The sequence below is a fragment of the Photinus pyralis genome, unplaced genomic scaffold (genome assembly GCF_008802855.1).
Source record: "Photinus pyralis isolate 1611_PpyrPB1 unplaced genomic scaffold, Ppyr1.3 Ppyr1.4_LG8, whole genome shotgun sequence".
In the NCBI taxonomy this organism is placed as follows: Eukaryota; Metazoa; Arthropoda; class Insecta; order Coleoptera; family Lampyridae; genus Photinus; species Photinus pyralis.
The window spans coordinates 2,643,508-2,668,303 of record NW_022170819.1 but is presented as its reverse complement, the minus strand read 5'-3'; the positions used below and the strand labels follow the sequence as shown (position 1 = coordinate 2,668,303).

General features: G+C 35.5%; 2 protein-coding genes and 2 long non-coding RNA genes across 5 annotated transcripts; 2 read left to right on the top strand and 2 right to left on the bottom strand.

Annotated features, from left to right (window-relative positions):
* Positions 1-1,091: 1,091 nt before the first annotated feature.
* On the bottom strand, positions 1,092-1,682 carry LOC116178609. Its single transcript, XR_004146874.1, has 2 exons — positions 1,269-1,682; positions 1,092-1,156 (listed from the first exon to the last, which is right to left on the bottom strand). It is a non-coding gene; the product is annotated as an uncharacterized LOC116178609 (long non-coding RNA).
* Positions 1,683-2,188: 506 nt separating this feature from the next.
* LOC116178607 (protein OSCP1-like) lies at positions 2,189-11,895 on the bottom strand. The gene is made up of 4 exons (XM_031498158.1): positions 11,767-11,895; positions 2,866-4,232; positions 2,650-2,805; positions 2,189-2,597 (listed from the first exon to the last, which is right to left on the bottom strand). The coding sequence occupies exons 1-2, from the start codon at positions 11,876-11,878 to the stop codon at positions 3,394-3,396; spliced, it is 951 nt and encodes a 316-aa protein (XP_031354018.1). The 5' UTR covers positions 11,879-11,895; the 3' UTR covers positions 2,189-2,597; positions 2,650-2,805; positions 2,866-3,393.
* LOC116178608 lies at positions 4,229-5,814 on the top strand. 2 transcript variants are annotated; one of them, XR_004146872.1, is made up of 4 exons: positions 4,229-4,503; positions 4,618-4,838; positions 5,444-5,542; positions 5,601-5,814. It is a non-coding gene; the product is annotated as an uncharacterized LOC116178608 (long non-coding RNA). The 2 variants fall into 2 exon arrangements; XR_004146873.1 differs by having other exon boundaries at positions 5,591-5,814.
* Positions 11,884-19,683, top strand: LOC116178606 (SET and MYND domain-containing protein 4). Its single transcript, XM_031498156.1, has 3 exons — positions 11,884-12,301; positions 18,276-19,219; positions 19,270-19,683. The coding sequence occupies exons 1-3, from the start codon at positions 11,915-11,917 to the stop codon at positions 19,592-19,594; spliced, it is 1,656 nt and encodes a 551-aa protein (XP_031354016.1). The 5' UTR covers positions 11,884-11,914; the 3' UTR covers positions 19,595-19,683.
* The last annotated feature ends 5,113 nt before the right edge of the window (positions 19,684-24,796 follow it).

Below are 24,796 nucleotides of genomic sequence, written 5' to 3'. Positions count from 1 at the left end.
CATTTACTGAATAGAAAGAATTATTTTGTAATATCTGTTTCGTTCTATTTTTGAAAAGGGAGTGGTTCATTTTTTTTAGAGTTTCAGGCAGATTATTGAATAATACTGAACCGGTGTAAAACGGCGATTTTTAATAAAATGAATGTTGGTGTTTTGGAATCAAGATTTTATTTTTACCTCTGGTGTTGTGATTGTGAATTTGACTTATTTTGTTAAATTTGTGTCGGTTTTTATGAAGATAAATAAGTAATTTAAGGATATATATACAAGGCAGTGGCATTATTTTATGATTTTTGAAAGTGTCCCGACATGTTTGAGCGTAATTAAGATTGTACATCAAGCGTATTATACGTTTTTGTAATATAAATACTCTGCGAGTATGTGTACTTGCTCCCCAAGTTACAAATACAAATACTGCTACTGATTTGAATACTAAAAAAAGTATTTACAAAATCGAATACTGCCCAGCTCTGGTTATTTCAATTAAATTTGCCAAACAATTTGTAATTTGGCGTCCATTTGTGATCTTTGGATTTACTCGTTGCCAAACATTGTTTGAAATTCAAATATTAAAGTAAAAATATAAACACTGACTCTTTTTTTTTTAATGGCGGTTATTTCAATATTTAGGTATTTAGTTTTGAAATATTTAAATGGTAGGTAATTCCACAAAGTCACAGCTTACTAAGATTGACAATTACTGTGATATTCAATTTTTTTCAAACCATAAAAAAACAGAATCACCCTGTAAATGGGTTTCGAACGAAGTAAAAATATTTTAGGTTTGTAGCCTTAAGGGTTCCTCCCCATGCCAAAGCATGAACTTCACTTTTACAAGGATCCGTCCACACACTACTGGCCCGCCCTGTATATGAAAATAAAAGTATAAATAATGTTTAAATGAACAATACAAATTTTAACGGCCATCTAGGATTTTGACTGATTTCCTGGGCCGGAATTAATGGGAATTTTGAATATGTTAAAATTGATATCTTTCACAATAAAATGCAATGTTGCAATTTTGCCTAGTTCAGATTTATAAGGTCTTCAGATTTTGTGAATTCGGATACTTCCAGCTCTCGGTTTCTGCAGGTTTTTTTTTTATTGATTGAGATTCTTCGGATTTTTCTGTCTCTTTGAATTCTTCTGACTTCACCTGCAAAAATAGGCCGTGTGAACATACCAAACAAAAACAGCTAGGACGTTGATGAAATGGTAACACAAAAAGTTATATGCAACCTCAAGTCAGAATTAAGATACGCCCATACCTTTGATAAAAAATGTGATGTGCTGATTGGGAAGGAGATGGGATGTCTGAATTTTGCCTTGCGATCTATAGGGTTGCTTATCCGTCAAATTCTGAATTCAAATTTTTTCTATAAATCTCGGGTACACTTTAATAGGAATTTTAGAATGAGTTTTACTTATTATGTCCACATGATCCTATTAGAAAACTCCTTTTAAAAGTATTCCAAAAATCCTCTTGAAACCTTCAGCAACCATTTTTTAACATAGTCTCGAACTTATCCTAGAGAATTCTTTCAGAAACTTGCTTAATTTCCTAGTAATTTGACTCGTAATCCTCTCCCTTAGAAATTGCCCTAAAATATTACTAGAAAAGAAAATTGTTGAAGATTTTTAGAATTCCATTTCGAAACAAAAATGTTTTTTGGACATTTACTAGTAATCCTCAAAGGAAACGACTTTTTTCGAAATCGAAAATATTTTTGGAAAACTGCTTAGGCGTTTTCTTTGAAAAACCCTACGAACATTATTTATAGAAACAGAGAATATAACACTCTTCTTGAATGCTTAGAAATCTATTTGGTGAATTTCTTGCATATCTTTTTCCAAATTTCATGTCATTCACAAACTGTAATAGTCTTTTCTTAAAGGATCTTTAAGAGTTTTTGATGCCTTTAAATCTATTCGGATCTGATCTATTTATGAAAAGCTTTGGAACGATCACAAAGGATTTCAATTGTAATTAAATCACATTTTTATAAATATTGTAGTGTGCACGATACTTACGCATGACTAATTTTTTTTTGGTCTTTTGAGCCCAGTATGTAATTTTAAAAATTGATACAAATGCACATTGAGCTTTTGAGCCCAATATGCAATTTTAAAGTTGCATATAAATGCATATTTTAAAAAATTGAATACATGTATGAATGTTTTAAAAATTGTGCGTCTTTTAGCATATCTCACGCAGTGTGCAGTATAAATCGTTGCTTAATTTTAGTTTCAGACAAAAATGAGAGAGAAACTAGGGGAATTTGATGAGGATTGTATGAGAGCTTCAAGAGAGTTTAGCAGGAAAGAAAGAGTATCCTGAGGAATCAGAAAATTTGAGGTTTTTAAAAGAAATTTGAACAAAATATGTGGGAAATTTACAAGTTAGCCATGCAGTTCCAAAAGAAAGTGCATTTCCTGTTGAATTTGGAATGGTGAATTCACAAATCCCAGACGTAGCCAACCAGTAAACCAACCCTTAGATCGAGAGGAACACACTTGATAACATAAGTCTGGGAGCCAGTATTTGGTTCAAGGATATCTTTCACGATCTCTCATCAATTCACCATCCTCTTCTAGTGCTAAGGAAAATAATTTAAAATTTTATAATAGGTTTTTTTTAGTGAAATACACGTTTTGCTCTGTCGGTCTTCCTAGCTGTACTCTCATTTTCAAGTTAACGGCTGTATCGATTGGAATCAAATTTGTACACATTTTCTTAGATATAAAAGGAGCTCTTGGGCAGAATCACGCATGCGCAAGTGCGAGGGTGGTATCTGTGCCATTTCACTGCAAAAATATTATTTTATTATTAGCCAAAAATGTGGTTGCATAAAAAGTCAAATTCACCTTTAAAACGGCAAACGCTCTACTCCCTTTCCAATGGGCCATGATTTTCCTAGGTTTTCGTTTTTAAAAAATTTGCCGAAGCTGTCTGCTGAGCGGGTGATTAATTTTTGTAAGAACCAAGCCATGTGTGTTTTTTTATAGACACTTGAAATTATGGATTGAGTCTCCTGCATCCAGAATTCCAGCTAGTAAACGGAATGTCTCCCCTTACCTAAAATAATAATTACGACTTACTCTGTAGACGCAAGTACTTATAGTCAACGGAGTGATTTCGAATTTAAATAAGTCCTTTGCATTGTTCCATTTTCTTGATGCAAGTTGGTCAATAACCGAACAGTACGTGTAGCTTTTTTATGCTCCCCATCATCCGTTCATGCAATTTTTCAACAGATACAAAGTTCTCTAGCGCTGTGAGAAAAATCCCTTGGTTGGCATTATAAAATACTTTTATAAACAAATATAAGTACACAGATTCTTAGCATTATAAATAATTTAACAAAAACACAATAAACAAAGCTGAAAATGTGACTAGACAGTTTCAGATCCGATGATATCCAACAAATCATCCTTCATAGAAGAATCCTCCTCAAAATCGTCCAGGTTTAAATCGCTGAAGATTTTCTTCAAAGCGTCATCGGGCGTCGAAACTTTAATGTTATCGAAAATTTTGAGCTGAATGTCGTCCTTCTCCTTGCGCTGGAACTCGTTAATGTGCAAATTCATGTTGGGGCCGTTCTCCGCAGCGCTCAGCTTTCGAGCGCCTAGCATTTCGTTCGCGAACACCTCCAGCTCTTTGTTGTCGAGTCGCTCCTCTTCCTCTTCGTGCGGGTCCGGCTCCAGGATTTTGCCGTTTTGCGTCACCTCGTAGATGTTCTCGCCCAAATTCTTCAGCATGTCTTCCGCTACGGCGTTGTTGTTGTTGGAGGTGAAACTCGCGTCTTCGTTTTGCAACCCCATTCGCAGCAGGAGCGAGACTCGGACGTTGAAGCTCTGCAGCCACTCCACGATGCCGGCGTGCAGCTTCTCCTTTTCGTTTTTGTTGAAAATCTTGTTGAAGTTTTCCACTACGTTTTGTACTCTGTGGAGCTGAAGGTGGGTGTCGGGATTTATGAGGTAGGTCTCGATTTCATAGAGGTGCCGGAGTGTCAACGCCATGATATCCGTGGTCATTGTGACTTGCCATTTGAAAACCATTGTGATTAAATCCCACAGTTTCGCCATGCTGTTGGTGTCCAAACGCATGATTGAGGATTGCGTTACATCTTCGATTATACTTTTAACGGCCTCTGGACTTAGTGGAGGTTGCGGTTTTGTTAACTCGGCAATGAGCTGCGGTGAAATCAGTACCGATATGATATTGTTTAGTACTGCAACAATAGAAATAATCAGTTTCAACTATTCTACGTACTTGAAGACGAAGTGTGTCGGTGCAAAATTTCTATGATTGATCAAAATAAATAAAGAAGCTCTAGTTTGTCGCCCCCTTCCTTTCGACAATGACCTAATGCGGTATATGAAAAACGTTTCATTTTCTCGTTAATATAAGATGTTCGCTACCTACGCGTGTTGATACGCAGTAAATTGTAGGTGGATTCTATTTGGGGCTGAATGCCTGAGATGTGGCATGTTAGCGGCCAGGTAATTATTAATTATGAATGCGATCAATTTCCAACTAAGCGGCGCTTTAATAAAAAATTTACAATGACAGAAAGTGCCTACACCGTAGTTTATTAAACATTATATTTTCTCTAGACCTCAGGAGTTCTTCTGCTCCACATATTTTCGTTGGAACACCTTGTATACCTACGAAGTGACATCGAAATTTGCAGATCAAAAAGGCGTTGGAATTTTGTTCACCAGAATTGGCCATTTTTTCGCCCTCGCAACTTTGTAACTATAATAGGGAGAAGCGCTAAGATAAATCTTCAGGAGTTCGACACTATCATATACTAAAGGCAAGCGTTTGGACGAAGGTAATTAACAAGCACTTCTGGTTGTATACGAAACTGTCGTGTTGCATGTATTCTCAAAAACTTACACCTGGACAGAATGCAGGAAATTGTTGTAAAATCAGGATACCTGTAGTTTCTGTGAATCAACAAAGACATCGGGGCGCCACCAGTCGCCATCAAGTCGATAAAAGAATACTCACCGGTGATAAGGAACGAAAGCAAATGCGAGGATATACTGACTTCGAAAATGTTCCGTGATTTTTCTAGAAATTGTGTTTAATGGAAGTCGACGCCATTCTATTTAAGTAGTTTCGTACATTCAGTATAAATTAATTCTAAATAAATGAAACGCGTAATTAAATTTACGTTATAGGGGTATAGTAGACCAACTTCCAAAAAATAGAGCAAAGACTACAATAAAAAATTGTAACACACGAAATCGATACACTTATACATTGAAGACATATTTTTTGGATATGTAAGGATTTTCGGGTAGCTTACTGGGCAAGGCATGCTAAATTTCATAAATTTTCTAAATATACGAATTTCTCTATTTTTTTGTATATTAATCATATGCATATTTTATGTTGTCGTATAGAAAATTGATTACTCTTTTTTTTTTTTAGAGGGCATCAACTTCTCAGGTCATTAGCCCTTTTTACTGGTTCTTGTTCTACTTAAACGTTTTCAGACTAGAATCGTTTTTCCATGTAAGATGTAAGCGGGTAAGTACCACCTTCTATATCTTATCTATATTTTACTAAAATACGCAGAGACTTTCAGGTACTTCACAGTGTTCCTCATTCCATCAGGATCCGTCAGGCACTTCTCCGTTCTTTGTTGAAGTTCGTACATTACTCTTTTCAAATATCGCAATTCAATGAGACGGTCTTATACTATAAATTGGTAACAATAAATGAGCCTGTTTATTTATATAACAAAATTCAATTTAGTAATAATCCTAGATTGGTTAATTTATTATATCCCCAATTCATAAAACGACATTAAATGAAAGATCATTTTCATACAATATTTCTAAAAAATATAACGCTTATATAATATATAAAGCAATATTTTAAAAAACATCAATGTCGAAGAAGAAGGCACTCCATAACATTGTTTTTGTTAGGCAAACGTTTGAGTTGAGTTAAATTTTAAATTTTATAACCCAATATATTTTTTTTCATACATTTTGTATTTATTCATAAATTTATTTATGCATTTTTTCCCATTACAAAGTAATTCTTTATTTTCTGTACATTTCCCAATTAGATTTTGAGTTCTTGTCATTATAATAGCCCAACTTCTGAACTTCGCCCTGTTAAATTGTGTGTGGCATGATTTAATAAAAGACGTTATTATTATTATTATTATTTGAAAAACAAAAGTTGCATCGATTTCCGTTTGAACCGGAAGTGATACCAGAAGTTTGAATAGGCGATCAGATAGATCGTAATGTTCCATATAGGTAAAATTAGATGTACCCAATTTTCGTATCTCGCCAAATAAATCTCAAACGCACTGTATATTCCATTTTCTAAAAATTTTTTTTAAAAGTAATTCCGTAGTTAAAATTTTGGTTTTAATAAATTCCGTCCGTCCGTCTGTGTACACGATAACTCACGATTACGAATTTTCCAATTCTGTTTTTAGCAATAGGTAGACAATGATCAAGGGACTAATTGATCAAATTTTGGTCAATATTCGTCAACTGGAAGTGACCTTGTCGCTCGTTGTCTATTTTGGTGCAGTTTATTATTTCTGATATCGCTATGATGAGATTATCTTTCTAGTATCTCGGGTCTCGTTTAGTTTGTCCCATACAGGGTGTGCCGAAATATAATGTACATACGCAAGGGGCTAATTCTTACGTTTATTTAATGACTTAAAGTTCATATAAACATATACCTCATTTTTTCGCACTGGAGGATAACTTTGGAGCCATGTGTAAGATTTGCTCGGAACTGTTGTCTGACGTAAAAAAACAGCAGCCCGTGGAAGTGTGCAACGAATGGCTGGAACTCTGTGAGGAGAACCCAAATGTCCTTGATAACGTCATCACAGGAAATTAGTCATGCGATCGGGAGACGAAAATGCAGAAGAAGGCAAGACTGAGCAAGTCCCACGTCAAGTCCATGGTCATCGTGTTCTTCGAAGCTAAGAGGATCGTGCACCACGAGTTTGTACCACCTGGACAAATCGACAACAAGGACTACAAAGAAGTTCTCAAATGAGTCACCCGCGTCTGACCAGAGATTCGGTCGTCATGGAGACTCGATCATGACAACGCACCGAGTCACACCGCCTTCGTTGTTAACTGCTATCTGACCCGGATGGGTATTTCAACGGTGCCACGGCCCCCTAAACGCCCTTTGTAGCACCGGCAGACTCCATCCTGTTCTCAAAGCATCTGAAGACATTGGCGTAACAAAAAAACCACGAAATCTATTTTTTTTAAAAAAAAAGGCTCATTACGTTTGGGACAGACGTGTCCCCGTTTTTGCGATTTTTCCGAGCAAACGTTGACACCTCATTGTATGGGGCAATTTTGAAGTTATCGAGCGCAGAGTAATCGCCTATTGGTCATCTCTGTAACCCGGTTGTTTTTGGTGGAAATCTATAAACACGTTTCATAGTTTTCGCAAGGTTTTTCTGAGCCAAAGTTACAAGACGCAATTTCGAAGTTACCAAGGGCACTTGGGTATTGTTGATGTGTATTTCTTATGGTAAGGCCGATGGTGATTGAAATTAAATTCATTCGTTTATTGTCTCGCATATAGTAATATAATAATCAACAGGGCTATAAGTAGAATTATTGCCATAAAAAATAGATTGTACACTTCAAGGCAAAAATTCAAGATTAATTCCAAAATGTAAGTGTTTTCTATCACTGGTTTTGTAATTTTTTTCTCTGTCGAGTGTTATGAAAGTCCAATATCCAATATGTCGTCCGTAGGAATAAGAATGTGGATGTGATTTACTCGAAACCCACAATAAAAATTTTATTTTAGCACCACAAGAAAATTGAGAAAAAAATCACTGATGGTTTGTTAAAATTATTTTTTGATAGCCAGCGCATTCTCGAAAATTACATTTTTCGTTTTTTTGGCAAACCCACCTTGTATAAATTATGATGTATTCGTATGGTGACAAACCACCCCAATGTTAAATGGATTACAAGCTCTTAACTGGTTTTCCGAAAGGGTTTGCTAAAATTGCCGGCCTGTGTGGCGCAGTGGTGTAGAACCGCAACTGCGGAACAACGGATCCCTGGTTCGAATCCGGGTTCGTAAAAGTAAATACAAAAAATTAAAAAAATGTTAACGAGAAATATTTTCAAAAAGATTTCTAAAGAAAAAAGAGCCTAGTTGTTTTAAGATGTCCTTTTAAGACTTCTACGGCTACCGGGAGGGCTACCGTTTTTAAAAATTTTAACTACCTATTTAAAAAATAAAAAAAATTCATCGAAAATTTACTGCAAGGTTTCAAGTTAAAGTTTGAGGAAGAGTTTTAAAAAGGTTTCAATGGAAATTTCAAGAATATCAAAAGTGATTTAAAAAAAAGTGTTTCAGAATATTTTGAGGAAAATCGAAATATTTAATAATAGACCGGGTGCTAGATAGACTTGAGTGTGCAAAATATGAGGACCGCATTCTGTAAATAGTTTTGAACTCTGAAAAGCTTGCAGAATATAATTCTGGATGTTGCCAGCAGCTTTGTTGGTCCAATTATTTTTTATACCCCACCTCTTTAGTAAATAGACTGAACAAATTATGCTTTGGAACTATTTTAATGACAATATCCATTGCTTCTTATGTTTAAAGATTAACATAGCTAGTCAATTGTTACAACAATATAAAATAATTGAAATAAAAACAAGAACTGTTGACCAAAAAAATTATTTAATACGAAAAAGCAAATGTTAACATAAGTTATCAAAAAAGCAAAAGAGCTTTCTGTACAAAATTCAACGATGTAGCTTGTAAACTATTTTGAACCCAATCTGCTAGTTGAATCACAGAGTGTAATGATGGCAAAATACGACAATTGTTTTCGGCAAGGGATTGAGCAGCCAAATGACCTCCTGAAATGTATTTCCCCTTATATAAGTCATAAGATCATTCAAACCATACACCTAAACAACCTAGACGAGTTAGAAATAGATTCCTAGGATGAAACCATCTGTATCAGGCTAAGGATTATGATGTGAGCAGACTGGGTTTTTACTGCGTGAAATATGTTATTAAAACATCCCTGAATCGGCTTCGAATTCAAATCAGGTGTTTCAAATTATGAAGAGCCTTGCAACATTTCGTTGGATCATCAAATCCTCCACAGATATATAGATCGCGATCTTCTTGTACTTGTGTATGTCTAGCGAGTGGCAGTACAGAGCATTCGAACGAGCTGTATCTAATTTATTTTCAGGGTTTGAAAAGAAATTATTACAATTTTTGGCATTTTTGTGCGATCATTTGAAATCACAAAATTTTTAATCTTTTGACCTTTACTACGTAAAGTTGACTAAAGTTTTTATCGAAATATCATCAATTTGCCTTATTATATTTAGCTGCAAGAAAAGGTTACAGATTTTTTTGAAGAGTGCCTCAGAAAATCGTCAAAGGTGTTGAACTTCTTTTAATTGAATTCATTGAACAAGTGCCATTCTATTAACAATATTAATTTTTGTAGTATTCAAATTTAAGACGTCCTCTGTCGCGTGTTTGTGGTTATTTTCAATTTCGAGAGCGAGTTTCCATTTTGAAAATTTCCTGTAACATCCTTCCTCGTCCAAATGTTATATTTTAAAGTTATATTATCATATTTGTTGCTGCTATACATATATTCGTCTTCCTTGTAATTATTTGTGAGTTTGCGTTATATTTATGTGTTATATTTATATATTATTTTTATTGACGTATAAATATTTGTTATTGCAATTTCTTTTGCAAATATATGATGTGCTTGATATGATATCTAACAAGGACAATGTCGACCCTCTTTTCACATTTTCTCATATCGATATATTTGCACTTTTTAATTTATGAATTCATTATTCATCATTTCTGTTTTAATTTCATTTGCCAACCTTTAATTATGGTTAATCATAAAAAAAAAAAATCAATAATTGTCACAAAATTATCATCAGGAAAGAAATATAACATGCACTCAGGCAACTTTTTCTCGGCGCAAGAGGAGGGGGTATAATACCAAATTGGACCAAGAGGTGTTTCGGCAACATCCGAATTATTAATCTACAAGCTTTTCTGAACTGGGATCAATTGGCAGAATGCGGTCCTCGGTTTTTGCACACTCAAATCCATCCAGCGCCTGCACTATAACGAGCAGAATGATTCCTAAAAAATTGTTAAGAGGTTTTTCAATAAGAGATCTAAGAGACTTGAAGATTTCGAAAATCCTTTCTAAAAAAGAGAAAGATTCCAAGTCAAGTCCGTTCAGAAAATTATTGTATAAGAATTTTATAGAGGACAATTTTTAGAATATTTTTTAAGGGCATTTCTTAAAAAAATATTTCTAATGAAATTTTAAGTTATACCGAAAGAATGTTCCTGGAAAATTGCTCTAAGAATTTTTCAGATTTCTAGGAAGATCTCTAAAGCGTTTTCTTAAAATTCCGAAAACATTTTTCAAGGTTTGCCTAGCAAGACCTTGCAATTTCTATACTTAGGATTTTAAGGTGTAATAGAATAAAGAAGGTTTTCTATGAACATTTCTAATATTTCAAATAATTCCCCTGAACCTCTTTTTTAAAACATTATAGCCAGATTTTGGAAAAGATTCAAATCGGGTTTCTATAGCGGACAGATCTCCAGGGATGCTCATGTCCTGATCTCCATATGTTTCTTTCTGTTGATTCTAATATTCTCAAGTTTTAAATAAATAGCTTCCATCAGTTAATTAGTGACAGAGCTACGTATCATTTAATATTAAATGTTAATTAATGGACTCTCGATAAAGAATATAGAAAAAAAGCAAGACATGTAGCTAATAACTAAAATTATGACCAACCATTAAAGTTTGGTCGAAATCGTCTTTATTACGAAAGTTGGAGTGATATACAGGGTGAGTTTTTTCCGATGTATAGTATGGGGATATAAGGTCGCTTAAATGAGCAAAGAATTTTATGTAGATTAATTTTCCCTTTCTGAGCTTCTTGTAGCTCTACAAACAACGTCGTCAAAAAACGAAAAATGTCATTTTCAAAAATGAGCTGGAATTAATTTATTTTCAAAGATACCAAAAAATAGTTTTAACAAACCTTTAGTGGTTGATTTTGATTAACCCATATTCATTCGTTTATTGCCTCGTAAAACCTAATATTAAAAAAGAGTATTTAAGTTCTCAGCCTAATGCAGTTTCTTCAGGAATTCTGGGCAATATGTTAATTGTAATCCTTTTTCTTTTCTTTTTTTATGGATTCGCTAAGTTAAATATAATGTTTAAAGCTTGGTAACTCTCAGTTTTATTTAAAAAAAAAAATTAAAAATGTACAGAGTGTTCAACTTAGAAAGTGCTATTTCATTGAATATCTCGACTACCAGACAGCTCTTTTATTTATTATTACTGGTTTCGTTTGACAGAATTACTAATTATCGCTGATAACATACTTTCAGAATCTATTTTTGTTTACCAGGAAGTGGTTCGTTATCGCTTTTATGTAAATTGGTTCAAGTGCCGCATTGGGAGGTGTTTAACTTGTACTACTTACGCATTGGGAAAACCTTGACCTAAGATGGCGTCTGGTCGATTCTAATAACTTACAACTAAACAATAAATAAAATGCAATAATTAAGTACCTGTGATTCAGTGCAAAGCGAGTGCAACTCCATCTCGTTTAATTTTGGCGCCGTGTCTACAAAAGCATCAACATAAGAGTGAAAGCCATTCGTTTGTGGATTGTGGTGTATGAATGCTAAAAATATCATACCGAGTGATGCCCTATCGCGCGTTACGTCGTGAGCTTGTAAACGTTGCGCTATAACAAAAACCATTTCGGAGCCTAAATTTAAAACGAGAAACGGCGAAACGTAATCCGACATTTCGGGCACCGCTTAACATTACAAATAAACGAGAAAATGTGCACGGCGGAGGCGAGGCCGAAAACAGTTAGTGACATCTTCGAGCGCCTATCGCGCCATCTTGCGCTCGACGGCGGCGTGCGGAACTCGCGCGAATTTGCCGAGCTAAACAGAAACTCTGAACGCGTCCAGTTCGCCCGCGCGCTGCTCGAGCGCTTCGATCTGATGCCGCGTTGCGAAGTTGGCGCGAAAAGTCGCAAGATGGCGGACGAACTGCGCGAGGCGGGAAATCGACTTTTCAAATTTAAAAGCAACGCACTCGCCCTAGAAAAGTACACGCAAAGTGTCGCGTACGCTCCAAAGGACAGCGAGCAGCTCGCGTTAGCTTTTGCTAATCGATCGGCAGTTTTATACGAATTAAAACTCTATCAAGAATGCCTGAGGGTAAGTAATTAATTTCTCGGTAATTAATCACGCAACTGACGTAACAGCCGCCGCTGTGCGTCAATCACTGTTGAGTTTAGAGTACTGGTAATTCATTCAAATTAGTTTCATCAATCACTGGGGATGGTACAAAAATGTAGCATACATAACAAGATGATTCTAAACAAGTTGTAAATCAGCATGTGCATGATGAAAGCGCATTTTTGGTAATACAGATCCAGTATTTTATTAGCCAAGTTTAAAATGAGTAATCTATCTCAAAATAGACTAGAGCCTGCACATCCACACTATATCAGAAAGCTCTCAGTGAAAATTTGAAGTCTCTAGCTGAGAGCCGCACAGCCAGCCAGTCAGCCATAACGAATATAATATCGTTTTTTTCAAAAATGCGCTAAATATATTATAGGACTGTATAAAAGTGAATTTACACCTTTTCCAATCATAAGTTAGAAATAATTAATTGTGATTCCAACGAGTTTGGACTTACGCATTTTTTTCCTGCCTTAATCTTATAATTCTCGTTTCAAAGGTCAAAGACCAAAGACCAAATATGGTTGAAATCAGAATTTTTTCCCCACCCTCGCTTCGGTTAGGGTTACCGTCATCTTGGGATAGGAACTTTTGGAAAAATGTGTACTACAATAATTGCATATAGTATACCCATTAATCTATCCAAAGAAGTAGCAATTTTCTTGGTACGTCTTATGGTTCTCCTGAAAGGAATTAAGACAAAATGCAATTTTGGGTAGCCTCTAAACGAAATATTTGCGATCGTGATTGATTCTACAAAAATATTGGTGTTAGTCCCTCCCACACAATATTCTGCACGGGGAAGTAGCCACACTCTCCATCAAGACTATCCCTTCTCTCATCTCTCCGATTATTGTGCACCAAGACTGCTACGCAGCGACTGATCGTCCCATAATCTCACGGATAGTTCTACACCGTCGTGGAGAACCAAAGAATTCAGCGCTGTGGTTAAATTTCGCCTAACAACTCGTGCTCGGAAATGGCATCGTTGGAGACTTTTCAATACGCCCTTGTATTACGCACACAACTAGGGAAACCTTCTGCAGGACAAAAACCCTGTCATAGCCTACACAAATACACGAACTAAATTAACAAAGACAACAAAAGCAAAAGAAAATCCCCAAACATGTAACAATAAAAATTGGGTCACGAATTTTAAGGCTCTAGGAATGTCATGTTTTTTTCCCGAAAACATCAACGTGCCTCGTTCCAGCTGGTTGTTGAACATCGCAAGGGCGATAAATTTTCGCTTAACTTGTTGGCCTGCTTTCGTCCTAGTAAACATCCAACCACAACCTTTTTTTCCCGAAGACGCGTTTCTCTCGGATCTCTCCATAAATTTTAAAACACCGCCGGACATTACTATCAACGACTTTTGTGGGAAGACTCTCGTCTTTTCGCTGAATTATCCTGTGGTTATGGACTGCAGGTACACTTTCCACTCGGGCAGTTGAAAACCTGTTTAGCAATGTGAAACAGGATCAGGATGAGTAGGTTCATCTGGGATCATTAATTCTTCCTCTTTCTCGACCTGTAATGTTGCAAGCGAAATTTTCCAGTCTGCAGGACGGAGGCATTTTGGTCAATGTAGGGAATCCTGAACCTGAGCGCTCCACATAAGTTGCAGGCGTGATGCCTTTGATGCCACCCATGGCATGGAAAGCCTTAACTCCGTCTAAGGCACATGTAAAGTTGGCTTTGTCAATTGACTGAATGAATTCGGCTTGACACTTGGTTGAGCATTTAGAAGAGCAAACATTTCCAATCTTGGTGCTTCTTGGTATGATGCGCAAAACCCCATGTTTGCTAAAAGATCAATTAGTAGTCGAGAGACGTATTTCCTGTGGAGGAAAAGGGAAAGGTCACTCAATACTGAAGAAGTAAAGGTACAGAGTCTGATTACTGAAGTTATTGCATGGACGATCGTTTTGGTTTCTTGAATTCTCTTCGTTTTGTTCATCATCAAGCTTTCGAGAAAAGTGAGTAGGGATTCTGGAACATTTTCTGTACCTTTAAAGAAGTCATAGGTTTGGGGGTATTCCTGACTCGATGCAGTCACTTCCTCATGACAAATAAAAGGCTTGCTTCTCCAACACTCGCTACATCGTTAAATGTGACACCAAAAGATCCTACTGACATAAACAAAACAAAACACGCAGTATTCCTTTTTTGGGTGTATCATTGAAGAGTTATCCCGTCAAAAAGGACAGAAAATGTGAGCCAAAATAGTATATTACATACCAACGGGAAGGGACTAACTAAAGTGTGTGTTTTAATCCCAAGGGTGCAGATTGCTCCCCGAAACGTAGTTGAGGGCAACAAAGCACTTTAGCCCTGTGATGTATACGCTATTTGTTGTACTCCGGTAATTAGCTACAGCAATTTCAATGTTAAAATGCAAATTTGAAAGAAAAAATGTTTTTTTTTTCAAAAATTTCAGACCTTCAAGAGCTGATTACGAAAATTTGACTGTCAGCTTTCGTTTTGTATAGAGTGGTCATGTCACTAGGACGCACACTTTCCGATATATAAACGAAAAATCAAAAAAATGGGCTCTGGAGATATTTCTTTATCAGTGACTTTCAAGACTGATCAGAAGAAGCCAAAATATTTTTGATGCTCTCTTCACAAAGAACCGCCACTTCAGCATACAATGCAAGAGCTCTTCCGTCGTTGCACGAAGGAATGTCGTAAAAGTTACTGCAATTATCTCCCCCTCCCCTAATGCCCACAATTAACTGACTGTGGTTTTACTGGCCCAATTCATTGTATGTTAAATTAGCGAAGGAAACGGAGTGCAATCTAACTACTCCATTTAGCAAACTTCATTTGCAAAGTAGCCCTCCCTTTTAAGAGCTTTAAGCTTTCCGCCACTTAAGGCTCCTCTGTAGTCAATCCGCCATATTGGAAAAATAGCTACACTTTCTTATGAAATGCTGCTTTTGTAGTTGAAGTCTAACAAATTCTCGATAGTGGATATTCTTTGCAATGATGAAAAGAACGGCGGTACTTAAAAAATTGAAATATCGGTCTTTGTTTTTTAGGAAGATCGATGAATAGAAAAATCGTTTTTTGTAGATAACAGCCGTTGTAATGAGAGTAGAAAAACGTACAGCACCAATTTGGAAATCCGATAGTATTTCTTACGGCGCCGGCGGTACTTAAAGATATTATTTCCATCTATTTAATTAACTAATTAAAATATTATAAGGCATATATTTTAAAAAATATGTTTCGCGATCTTCAGAAAAAAATCAAAACGCTAACGTAAGGATATTGTCAAATTGCACTTATAACGCCTGAGGCGACAACTCATTACTTGAAAGGGAAAACAAAAGAAACTACCTGGCATTACCCTACACATTGTTACGCCGTTCCTAATGATATGGATTATATAAATTACTATTTACTATTTATTTATTTGAATGCTGTTGATTGGTAAATCATGTCACATATTCCCAAGACGAAAAATGGATATCCTATTATAGGTACATTGGAAATAACTTTTTATTTCTAAAACCTTTTGCATCCCATCAGGATGTTTCAAGAAATAAAAAAAAAACCTATAATGAGGCTGTAATAATATTTTCCTTGGACGGGGCGCGGGGTACGTACAATACTAGGTACTTCACATATTATATCATAAGTAGTGCTGAATTAGAACTCTGTTTTATAATAATGCTTTCAAACTACCAGAAGCGTAGCACTTTGTTTAGTTAGATCAAATCACATATGACTAAATTACACATTTGTGTATATTTCCCATCTAAAATTATCAGATTCCTCAGATATTCCAGTATGCGGAGCAGTCAGAAGGGCCGATTCCAGCAAAATGTGATGTAAACGTTTTAAATGGTCCATTTGGGTCCAAATAACATGTATTTGAAGGGTGCACACCAATTTTTTCCCGCCACAACTTTTGGCAGCCGAAAAACCTCAAAACGTTCGGACTTTTTTCAGTTTTTCGCTTAAAACTCGAAAACGGTCCATATTTTATGAATAACCCTTCTTTAGTAAAGTAAAGAAAACAAAATTATGCGTCGATCAAAAAAAAAATCGGTCCAATAGGAAAATGTTTACAAGCGATCAAAAAACGCCCATTTTTTCCAACTTTTGTAAAGAACTGAGTTAACCTTTTTTTAATGCGTTGTGGCTCCTAAAAGATTGTAGAACATCAATCAGAGAGTTCAAAAAGTACCAACAATTTAAAATTGGACCAATTTTTGAAATTCGTAGGAAAAATGGGCGTTTTTTGATCGCTTGTAAAAATTTTTCTATTGGACCGATTTTGTTTTTGTTTTTTTTTTATCGAGGCATAATTTTGTTTTCTTTACTTTACTAAAGAAGTGTTATTCATAAAATATGGACCGTTTTCGAGTTTTAAGCGAAAAACTAAAAAAATGCCAAACATTTTCAGGTTTTTTGCCTGCCAAAAGTTGTGCCGGGAAAAAAATTGTGCGTACTCTTCAAATACATGTTATTTGGACCCAAATGGACCACTTAAAACAATAAAATCTTTTACACCACCTTTTGCAGATCAAAATTATCTGCATACTGGACTAAGAGTAAGTCTTCGTGAGAATTATCTATTTCGAGAAATGCGACCAAAAGCAAAAGATGCACATGCTCTTTGCTTTCCATAAAGTTGCGCCCAATAGATTACAAATGACCATAGGCATTTTTTCACTTATTAGCGGAACATAAACATAGGAAACGTCGTGGTATGTTATATAAAAGAAACGCTACCGATATAAATACAATTCCCCTTTTTAGTTAAATTCCTAAGCGGGATACGACAACTAATGGCCGACACTGACAATTTTATTTAAAACAAAGTGTCACTGTTTTGCTCATGTAAAGTCAAGTTAGTGAAAGTGGTGGATATAAAAAAATTCTTGCACTTTTAAAAAAATTCGACTATTTATCTTTCCGTTTGAGAATACCTTTTGATGGAGTCCCACAAACTTCACATCAACTTGGCGAATTTTTTTCAAATTTCCAATACTATGTAGCGACAGAAACCGGTAAATTTTTTACTACTACCTACTTCTTTTTTCAATATGGATTGATATCAACTTTATCAACAGGAATATTTGTCCCTAAAAAAATAGGAGGATCAAGTAAATTTTATTTTTACCATTGAATTCAGAGCAAAAAAGTGAAGTCATCTTACCGCACAAAAGATGTTCGGAAAAATTCTCCATGGGTCGTGCATAGATATAAATAAGTAATACGCGAAATGTACAATTGTTATTAATTTTTGAAAAGATAAGGATTTATTTAGAATCAGTATAAATGTTATGCTTTTAATTATTGTAACAGAATTTTAAATGTTAGCTGCCATTTTTATGAAAAACATACAATTTTTTTATTGTTCACCCTTGTATATAAGTAAAGAAAGATTTATTTTAGGTGTTCGAAGTGCCGGTTTTTTTAGGATCTACCATACCTAAGTGAATTCATTCATGCACATGTATCTAATAACTATAAAAATCTATAAATCAGTAAAATGATTAGAACAAATCAAAAGAAATAAAGGGGTAATTAAAAAATGTTATAACAAACAATGCTAATCTAGTCCACTAATTATCTGAAAACCAGGTAATTTACAGACGGTCATTATAGAAAAATGCAGTAAATGCATTAAATAAGTAACTTATTCAACGGTAACAGTTTGTGCATCTCCAGTCAAATATTGTACAGCTTTTCGATAAACTTGTTTACATAATTAGTCCTTGATCATTATACATGGTCTATTGTGTTTAACAATAAATGAAGAGAATATGCAAAACTGTGAAGCATAGAGACATCGTTGGTTTCACTCAAGGAGATTATGTAGTGCAGTGTGTATTGTTGGTGGTCTAAACAATTATTGCAATAACACTGAAATACAATTTGACTACAGAGGAACCTTAAATGCATTACTGTAAGTTGTTTTTTTCAGGATATAACACAAGCATTCTCGAGTAATTATCCTCAACATCTGCACCACAAGTTACTAAAAAGGAGAGAGAACGCGGAAGCGGCTAAAAGCGCGCAATGCGAAGTAAATTACCACGAAAGCGTCCCGACGCTGTCTTCTACCCCTAATCCGGACATCGAGTGCGCGAGTAGTTGCATTCGAATATCCTTCGAGGAAAACCAGGGCAGGCACGTCGTGGCCGTAAATGACATAGAGATCGGTGACGTGGTCGCGATCGAGGAGCCATTCACGAAGATCCTCTTAAGGGATCACTACCTCACCCATTGTTATAACTGCCTGAAGCCATCGCCGAATTTAATTCCCTGCGATAATTGCGTATTAGCGTTGTATTGTGACGAAGGCTGTAGGAGGTTAGCGTCGGATACCTTTCATAAATATGAATGCCCAATTTTGGCGACGTTATTAGATTTGAACGTCAATAAGTTTGGGCTTCTGGCATTGAAAATTTGCATTCTGGCGGAATTTAAACAAGGGTCCGGAGATGAGGCGACCCGTTATAAATCCGGAAATTATCGGGAGATTCACAATTTAATCACGAACGCGCATTTGAGAGACTTATCCGATTTGTTTCATAAGGCGGCGATGGCCGCCGTTATTTACGAGCTGTTCGAGAAGAATACACAGTTTTTTAACGATGGCAGCGCGGAGAGGCGAGACATTTTCAAGGACCTGTTGCTACTTCACCTGCAAACCGGACCATCCAATTTTCACGAAATTTCCCAAATAAATAATGAGAGGGATGGCGTATCCGAATTGGAAGAAATAGGAGCTGGCGCGTATGCATTTTTAAGCTTGCTGAACCACTCCTGCAACCCTAATGTTATAAGATACTGCTACGGAAGCTCGATTGTTCTGAGAGCTTTGAGGCCGATCGCCAAAGGGGAGCAGTTATTCGATAACTACGGGTAATTGCCTTCGTAATTTCGGTTAGTTTCATCCAAATTACTTGTTTCAGATATCATTATGCGGTCATGCAGAGAGAAGAACGCCGGAGGCGCTTAACGAACCAGTACTTCTTTCATTGCGAATGCGAGACCTGCGAGAATAATTGGCCCTTGTATCAGGAGTTGCCAATCCGCGGTACTAAAATTTCGATAACCGTGGAACAAATAAAAGCTCTTGCGGACGGATCCATTGAAGTGGCAAATTCTGTAATGGACTATTTAAAAAAAACTGCCGAAACTTTGGAGGGAACGAGACCGTGTAAGGAGCTCGCTGACGTGCAAGAAATATTGAAACAGTGCTACGCTATTTTTGGAAACAGACGACAAACCTTTTAAGTTCAGGCAAACATTTTCTTTACGCAATGGACGGATTTTCTGGATGGCATTTTGTTTTATTGTGACTTTTTTTTCAACTTTTTACATTATTTATAAAACGTAGAATTTGTAAATAAAGATGTAAAACTTTATTGTGATATAAACTGTGATTAGTTTCGCCGTATGTACCTAATGTTTCAGTAGACACATCCAAATAAGAAACCAACGGTAAACGCAGTGTCATGAATTCCACATTCTTGCGTAAATCGAATTTTTAGTGCTATCAAAAAAACTTTCTAATATAAACGTAATGTGCTTTTTTTGGGTCAAACCTCAGGTCAAAATTAAAAAATGACACTATTAAAAGTTGAAAATATTCGCTCGTTAAGAGATACGAGGAAAAATTGTCAATTTCAGAATGACTATATTTTCTAGACACGAAAAAATGTTTATTACAAAAGTACTTGCTAAGTAATCTGCCATTTTCAAAATAAGTTGGTATACGATGCCAGCGAAAGTAGTTACTTGACTTAATCTTATTTTTTAAATAGAACCCCCTACATATTTGAATCTAAAAAGATAGAAGATCAAAAATCAAAATCGTTTAAGAAAGGTTCGAATAATTAAAAAACAATACATAAAATTAAAAAAAAATTTGGTGCGTAGAATCCAAAACAATTTGTACTTTTCCGATCGGACCTCTCAATCAAAAGTTATGGACTAAAAACCAATTTCGAAAGAAAATTCAAAGGGCTGTAACTTTTGAACTAGTAGCCCAATCTTGGAACTGTTTGAAATTATGGATTCTACAGGCCACATTCTATAAGAAAATTTTTTTCCGGGTCGATCTGAGACAATTTTTTTTCCGGGGCTCAAAAAAAGGTAATGTATAACCTTCCTTTTTTACCAAAAATCGACTGCATCAAAATTTTTCGGAAAAACACTTTTTCTTATTAATTTTGGTGCGTAGAATCCAAAACAATTTGTACCTTTTCGATCGGACATCTCAATCAAAAGTTATGGACTAGAAACCAATTTCGAAAGAAAATTCAAAGGGCGGTAACTTTTGAACTAGTAGCCCAATCTTGGAACTGTTTGAAATTATGTATTCTACGGGTTACATTCTATAAGGAAATTTTTTTTCCGGGTCGATTTGAGACATTTTTTTTCCGGGGCTCAAAAAAAGGCAATGTATAACCTTCCTTTTTTACCAAAAATCGACTGCACCAAAATTTCTCGGGAAAACACTTTTTCTTATTAATTTTGGTGCGTAGAATCCAAAACAATTCGTACTTTTTGGATCGGACTTCTCAATCAAAAGTTATGGACTAGAAACCAATTTCGAAAGAAAATTCAAAGGGCTGTAACTTTTGAACTAGTAGCCCAATCTTGGAACTGTTTGAAATTATGGATTCTACGGGTCACATTCTATAAGAAAATTTTTTTTCCGGGTCGATCTGAGACAATTTTTTTTTCGGGGCTCAAAAAAAGGCAGTGTATAACCTTCCTTTTTTACCAAAAATCGACTACACCAAAATTTCTCGGGAAAACACTTTTTCTTATTAATTTTGGTGCGTAGAATCCAAAACAATTCGTACTTTTTTTATTAGACTTCTCAATCAAAAGTTAGGGACCAATTTCGAAAGAAAATTCAAAGGGCTGTAACTTTTGAACTAGTAGCCCAATCTTGGAACTGTTTGAAATTATGGATTCTAAGGGCCACATTCTATAAGAAAAATTTTTTCCGGATCGATCTGAGACAATTTTTTTTTCGGGGCTCAAAAAAAAGGCAGTGTATAACCTTCCTTTTTTACCAAAAATCGACTGCACCAAAATTTCTCGGGAAAACACTTTTTCTTATTAATTTTGGTGCGTAGAATCCAAAACAATTCGTCCTTTTTCGATCGGATTTCTCAATCAAAAGTTATGGACTAGAAACCAATTTCGAAAGAAAATTCAAAGGGCTGTAACTTTTGAACTAGTAGCCCAATCTTGGAACTGTTTGAAATTATGGATTCTACAGGCCACATTCTATAAGAAAATTTTTTTTCCGGGTCGATCTGAGACAATTTTTTTTTCGGGGCTCAAAAAAAGGCAGTGTATAACCTTCCTTTTTTACCAAAAATCGACTACACCAAAATTTCTCGGGAAAACACTTTTTCTTATTAATTTTGGTGCGTAGAATCCAAAACAATTCGTACTTTTTCGATCAGACTTCTCAATCAAAAGTTATAGACTAGAAACCAATTTCGAAAGAAAATTCAAAGGGCTGTAACTTTTGAACTAGTAGCCCAATCTTGGAACTGTTTGAAATTATGGATTCTACAGGCCACATTCTATAAGAAAATTTTTTTTCCGGGTCGATCTGAGACAATTTTTTTTTCGGGGCTCAAAAAAAGGCAGTGTATAACCTTCCTTTTTTACCAAAAATCGACTACACCAAAATTTCTCGGGAAAACACTTTTTCTTATTAATTTTGGTGCGTAGAATCCAAAACAATTCGTACTTTTTCGATCAGACTTCTCAATCAAAAGTTATAGACTAGAAACCAATTTCGAAAGAAAATTCAAAGGGCTGTAACTTTTGAACTAGTAGCCCAATCTTGGAACTGTTTGAAATTATGGATTCTACAGGCCACATTCTATAAGAAAATTTTTTTTCCGGGTCGATCTGAGACAATTTTTTTGTCGGGGCTCAAAAAAAGGCAGTGTATAACCTTCCTTTTTTACCAAAAATCGACTGCACCAAAATTTCTCGGGAAAACACTTTTTCTTATTAATTTTGGTGCATAGAATCCAAAACAATTCGTACTTTTTCGATCGGACTTCTCAATCAAAATTTATGGACTAGAAACCAATTTCGAAAGAAAATTCAAAGGGCTGTAACTTGTTCTCACACAAGCGCCTTTCAGCACCACAAATATTGATTACGTCAGGCACACTTAAATTTGAATGCACAGATTTGAAGAGCACACAATGTGTTTTATTTTCGTTGAGGAGGAGTTGATTAGCACTAAAATAGGCCCTCATGTCACCGAACACTTTGTTGCTACTTAACATTAGGTTATCAAATTTCTCTGCTTCTATGAGGATGTTAGAATCGTCTGCGTAATTAGTAATTAAACAATTATCGCCCTGGAGTAAGACTAAATCAATGTCGTTCACCAAAAGAATGAATAGCAGTGGTCCAATTACACTTCCTTGTGCGATGCCCGTGGTAGTACAGAGTGTACTTGATTCCCTTATGACTGCTTCTCACCTTACACCTATACAAACGGATGTGGGCTTAAATTATAGCAAATTTGGTCTGCTTTGAAAACTTATTGAACCGTTATTGGCGAAAAACTGGTCCTTCAGGGTTAAAATCGTCAAAATCTGAAAAGAAAACGAAAATTCCTTGGTTTTTAGTATATTTGACTATGTTGCTTTCGCCGCTCGAGGTCGAAAACTTGAATTATACATTGGGTTAACAACATAAGCAATCCCACAAAAAATCAGAACTACCGGATTTGACGCATGGTCTGATGTATATATTTACTGGACTATAAAGCTGTGAATGATTTTTGATGTTTCATTCAAAATTTCTGGTCAATGAAATGATACAGTTTCCATATTCAAAAATTTAAAGTTTAAAGACACGTAAATATTAAAATTTTCAAAACGCACTCGTGGGTGTTGTCGCGTAACAATAGTAAATGAGGAGAAACCGGCAAATGTGGGCCATAGCAGCGATCAATTAGCGAAAGTCTTTAGGTGACCCAGGGGCCAAGATCTCGATGGAACAGCCGCGCATCGGTATTCATGGATATGAAGAATTGGACTAATCCGAAGAATCGAAAGGTTTTGAAAAGTTGAAATTAATACAAATCATCATCACAAATCTGAAGAACCCGGTCCTGATTTATATTGTAGCTGAAAAAAAACTCCACAGTATACATATATTTTATTATAGGTTTCATATTTCCAAATAAATAAGTATAAGGAGTGGGATCAGAGAATAATTAGAATAAAAAAATGCTTGCTTAAAAATGAATTATATCCAATAAATTACGTACAGTGTATATTTAATTAACCTTGTTTCCATTGTCACTCTAAAAAAACCTGATGATTCGTAACATTTTTGTGTAATTTACTACAATCCAAATACGCTTCTGGCACCTGTATTTAGAATTTAGAATTACATTATGACGCAACCGTTCAGTTTCGCTTTGAAGTGAATCTGAATTGGGAACGTGTTGGCGAATGAATTAGTTTAGCGTAGAAATCAACACGTAACCTACTAAACATCAATATTCCGGACGCTCGCCTTCTTTCTAATAACCTTTTCGTGCAGACAGCGTGGAATGTTTAATGTCTCCATCGGTAGCGTAGAATTGTTTCCTACATGTAAGTCTGTGAAACCTTTAAAGATACAAAGAAACGAGGGTCCGAAAAATGTGAATAAGTCGAATAATCTGAAGGAATGGAAGAGGAGTTCAAAGATTTTCAAGAATCAGACGTATTCAGAGAAGCAGAAGGATCTTAAGAGCTTCATGGATCGGAACAATCTGTAGAATGTGAGTTATTGAAAACGTTGAAAGAATCCTAGAAAGAATCGAAGGAAGCTTAAAAGCTCAGTAGAATTCGAAGAAGCGAAGAGTAAACGGGAAAATCTGGTTTTCGATCGATCGATGACCTATGAATCTAAGAAATGGGAACAAAACCGAACAAATACAAAATTTTAAAAAATCCGGAGGTTTCAAAGAAGCTCAAGCAATGAAATTTTAACAATGTTAATTTTTAAAGATTTTACAGCTCAAGATCGATCTGAGATAAGATATTTATTTTTGCTTGATTAAGGACACAGACACAAGACTGTCTTTTAAATCAGTTTTTCGTTTATAGCTATTGTGTAATTTTTTTAGATTCTGGAGGCGAATGTCTTTTCTCGATCGATCTGAGGCAATTCTCGGATCGTTCTAATCTCTATATTTCGTTTCATGGTCGATCTGAGAGCATTTTCTTTGCTGGTTTAACTATTGCTTTTGTTGCAATAACCCAATATAGTAATGGCGATTTTATTTTTTGACATTTTACAAGTTTGAATTAGTTAGAAAATGTCTTTTCGCACCCAATTTGAGGCAAGTTGTGTCTTTGCTCGATTTAATTTTTTTTAATAATTTGTTTTTGCAACTGTCTAAATTTGAGTATTCCAATTTTTTTAGATTTATAGTTAAAAATCTAC

Bases quoted from the DNA above. Each gene is read 5' to 3' on its own strand.
- LOC116178607 (XM_031498158.1), bottom strand. From the start codon at position 11,878: ATGTCGGATTACGTTTCGCCGTTTCTCGTTTTAAATTTAGGCTCCGAA. The intron at 4,233-11,766 runs GTATGATATTTT...CTATTGTTGCAG, and splicing joins GCGCGATAGGGCATCACTCG to TACTAAACAATATCATATCG.
- LOC116178606 (XM_031498156.1), top strand. From the start codon at position 11,915: ATGTGCACGGCGGAGGCGAGGCCGAAAACAGTTAGTGACATCTTCGAG. The intron at 12,302-18,275 runs GTAAGTAATTAA...TGTTTTTTTCAG, and splicing joins TCTATCAAGAATGCCTGAGG to GATATAACACAAGCATTCTC. The intron at 19,220-19,269 runs GTAATTGCCTTC...TACTTGTTTCAG, and splicing joins CAGTTATTCGATAACTACGG to ATATCATTATGCGGTCATGC.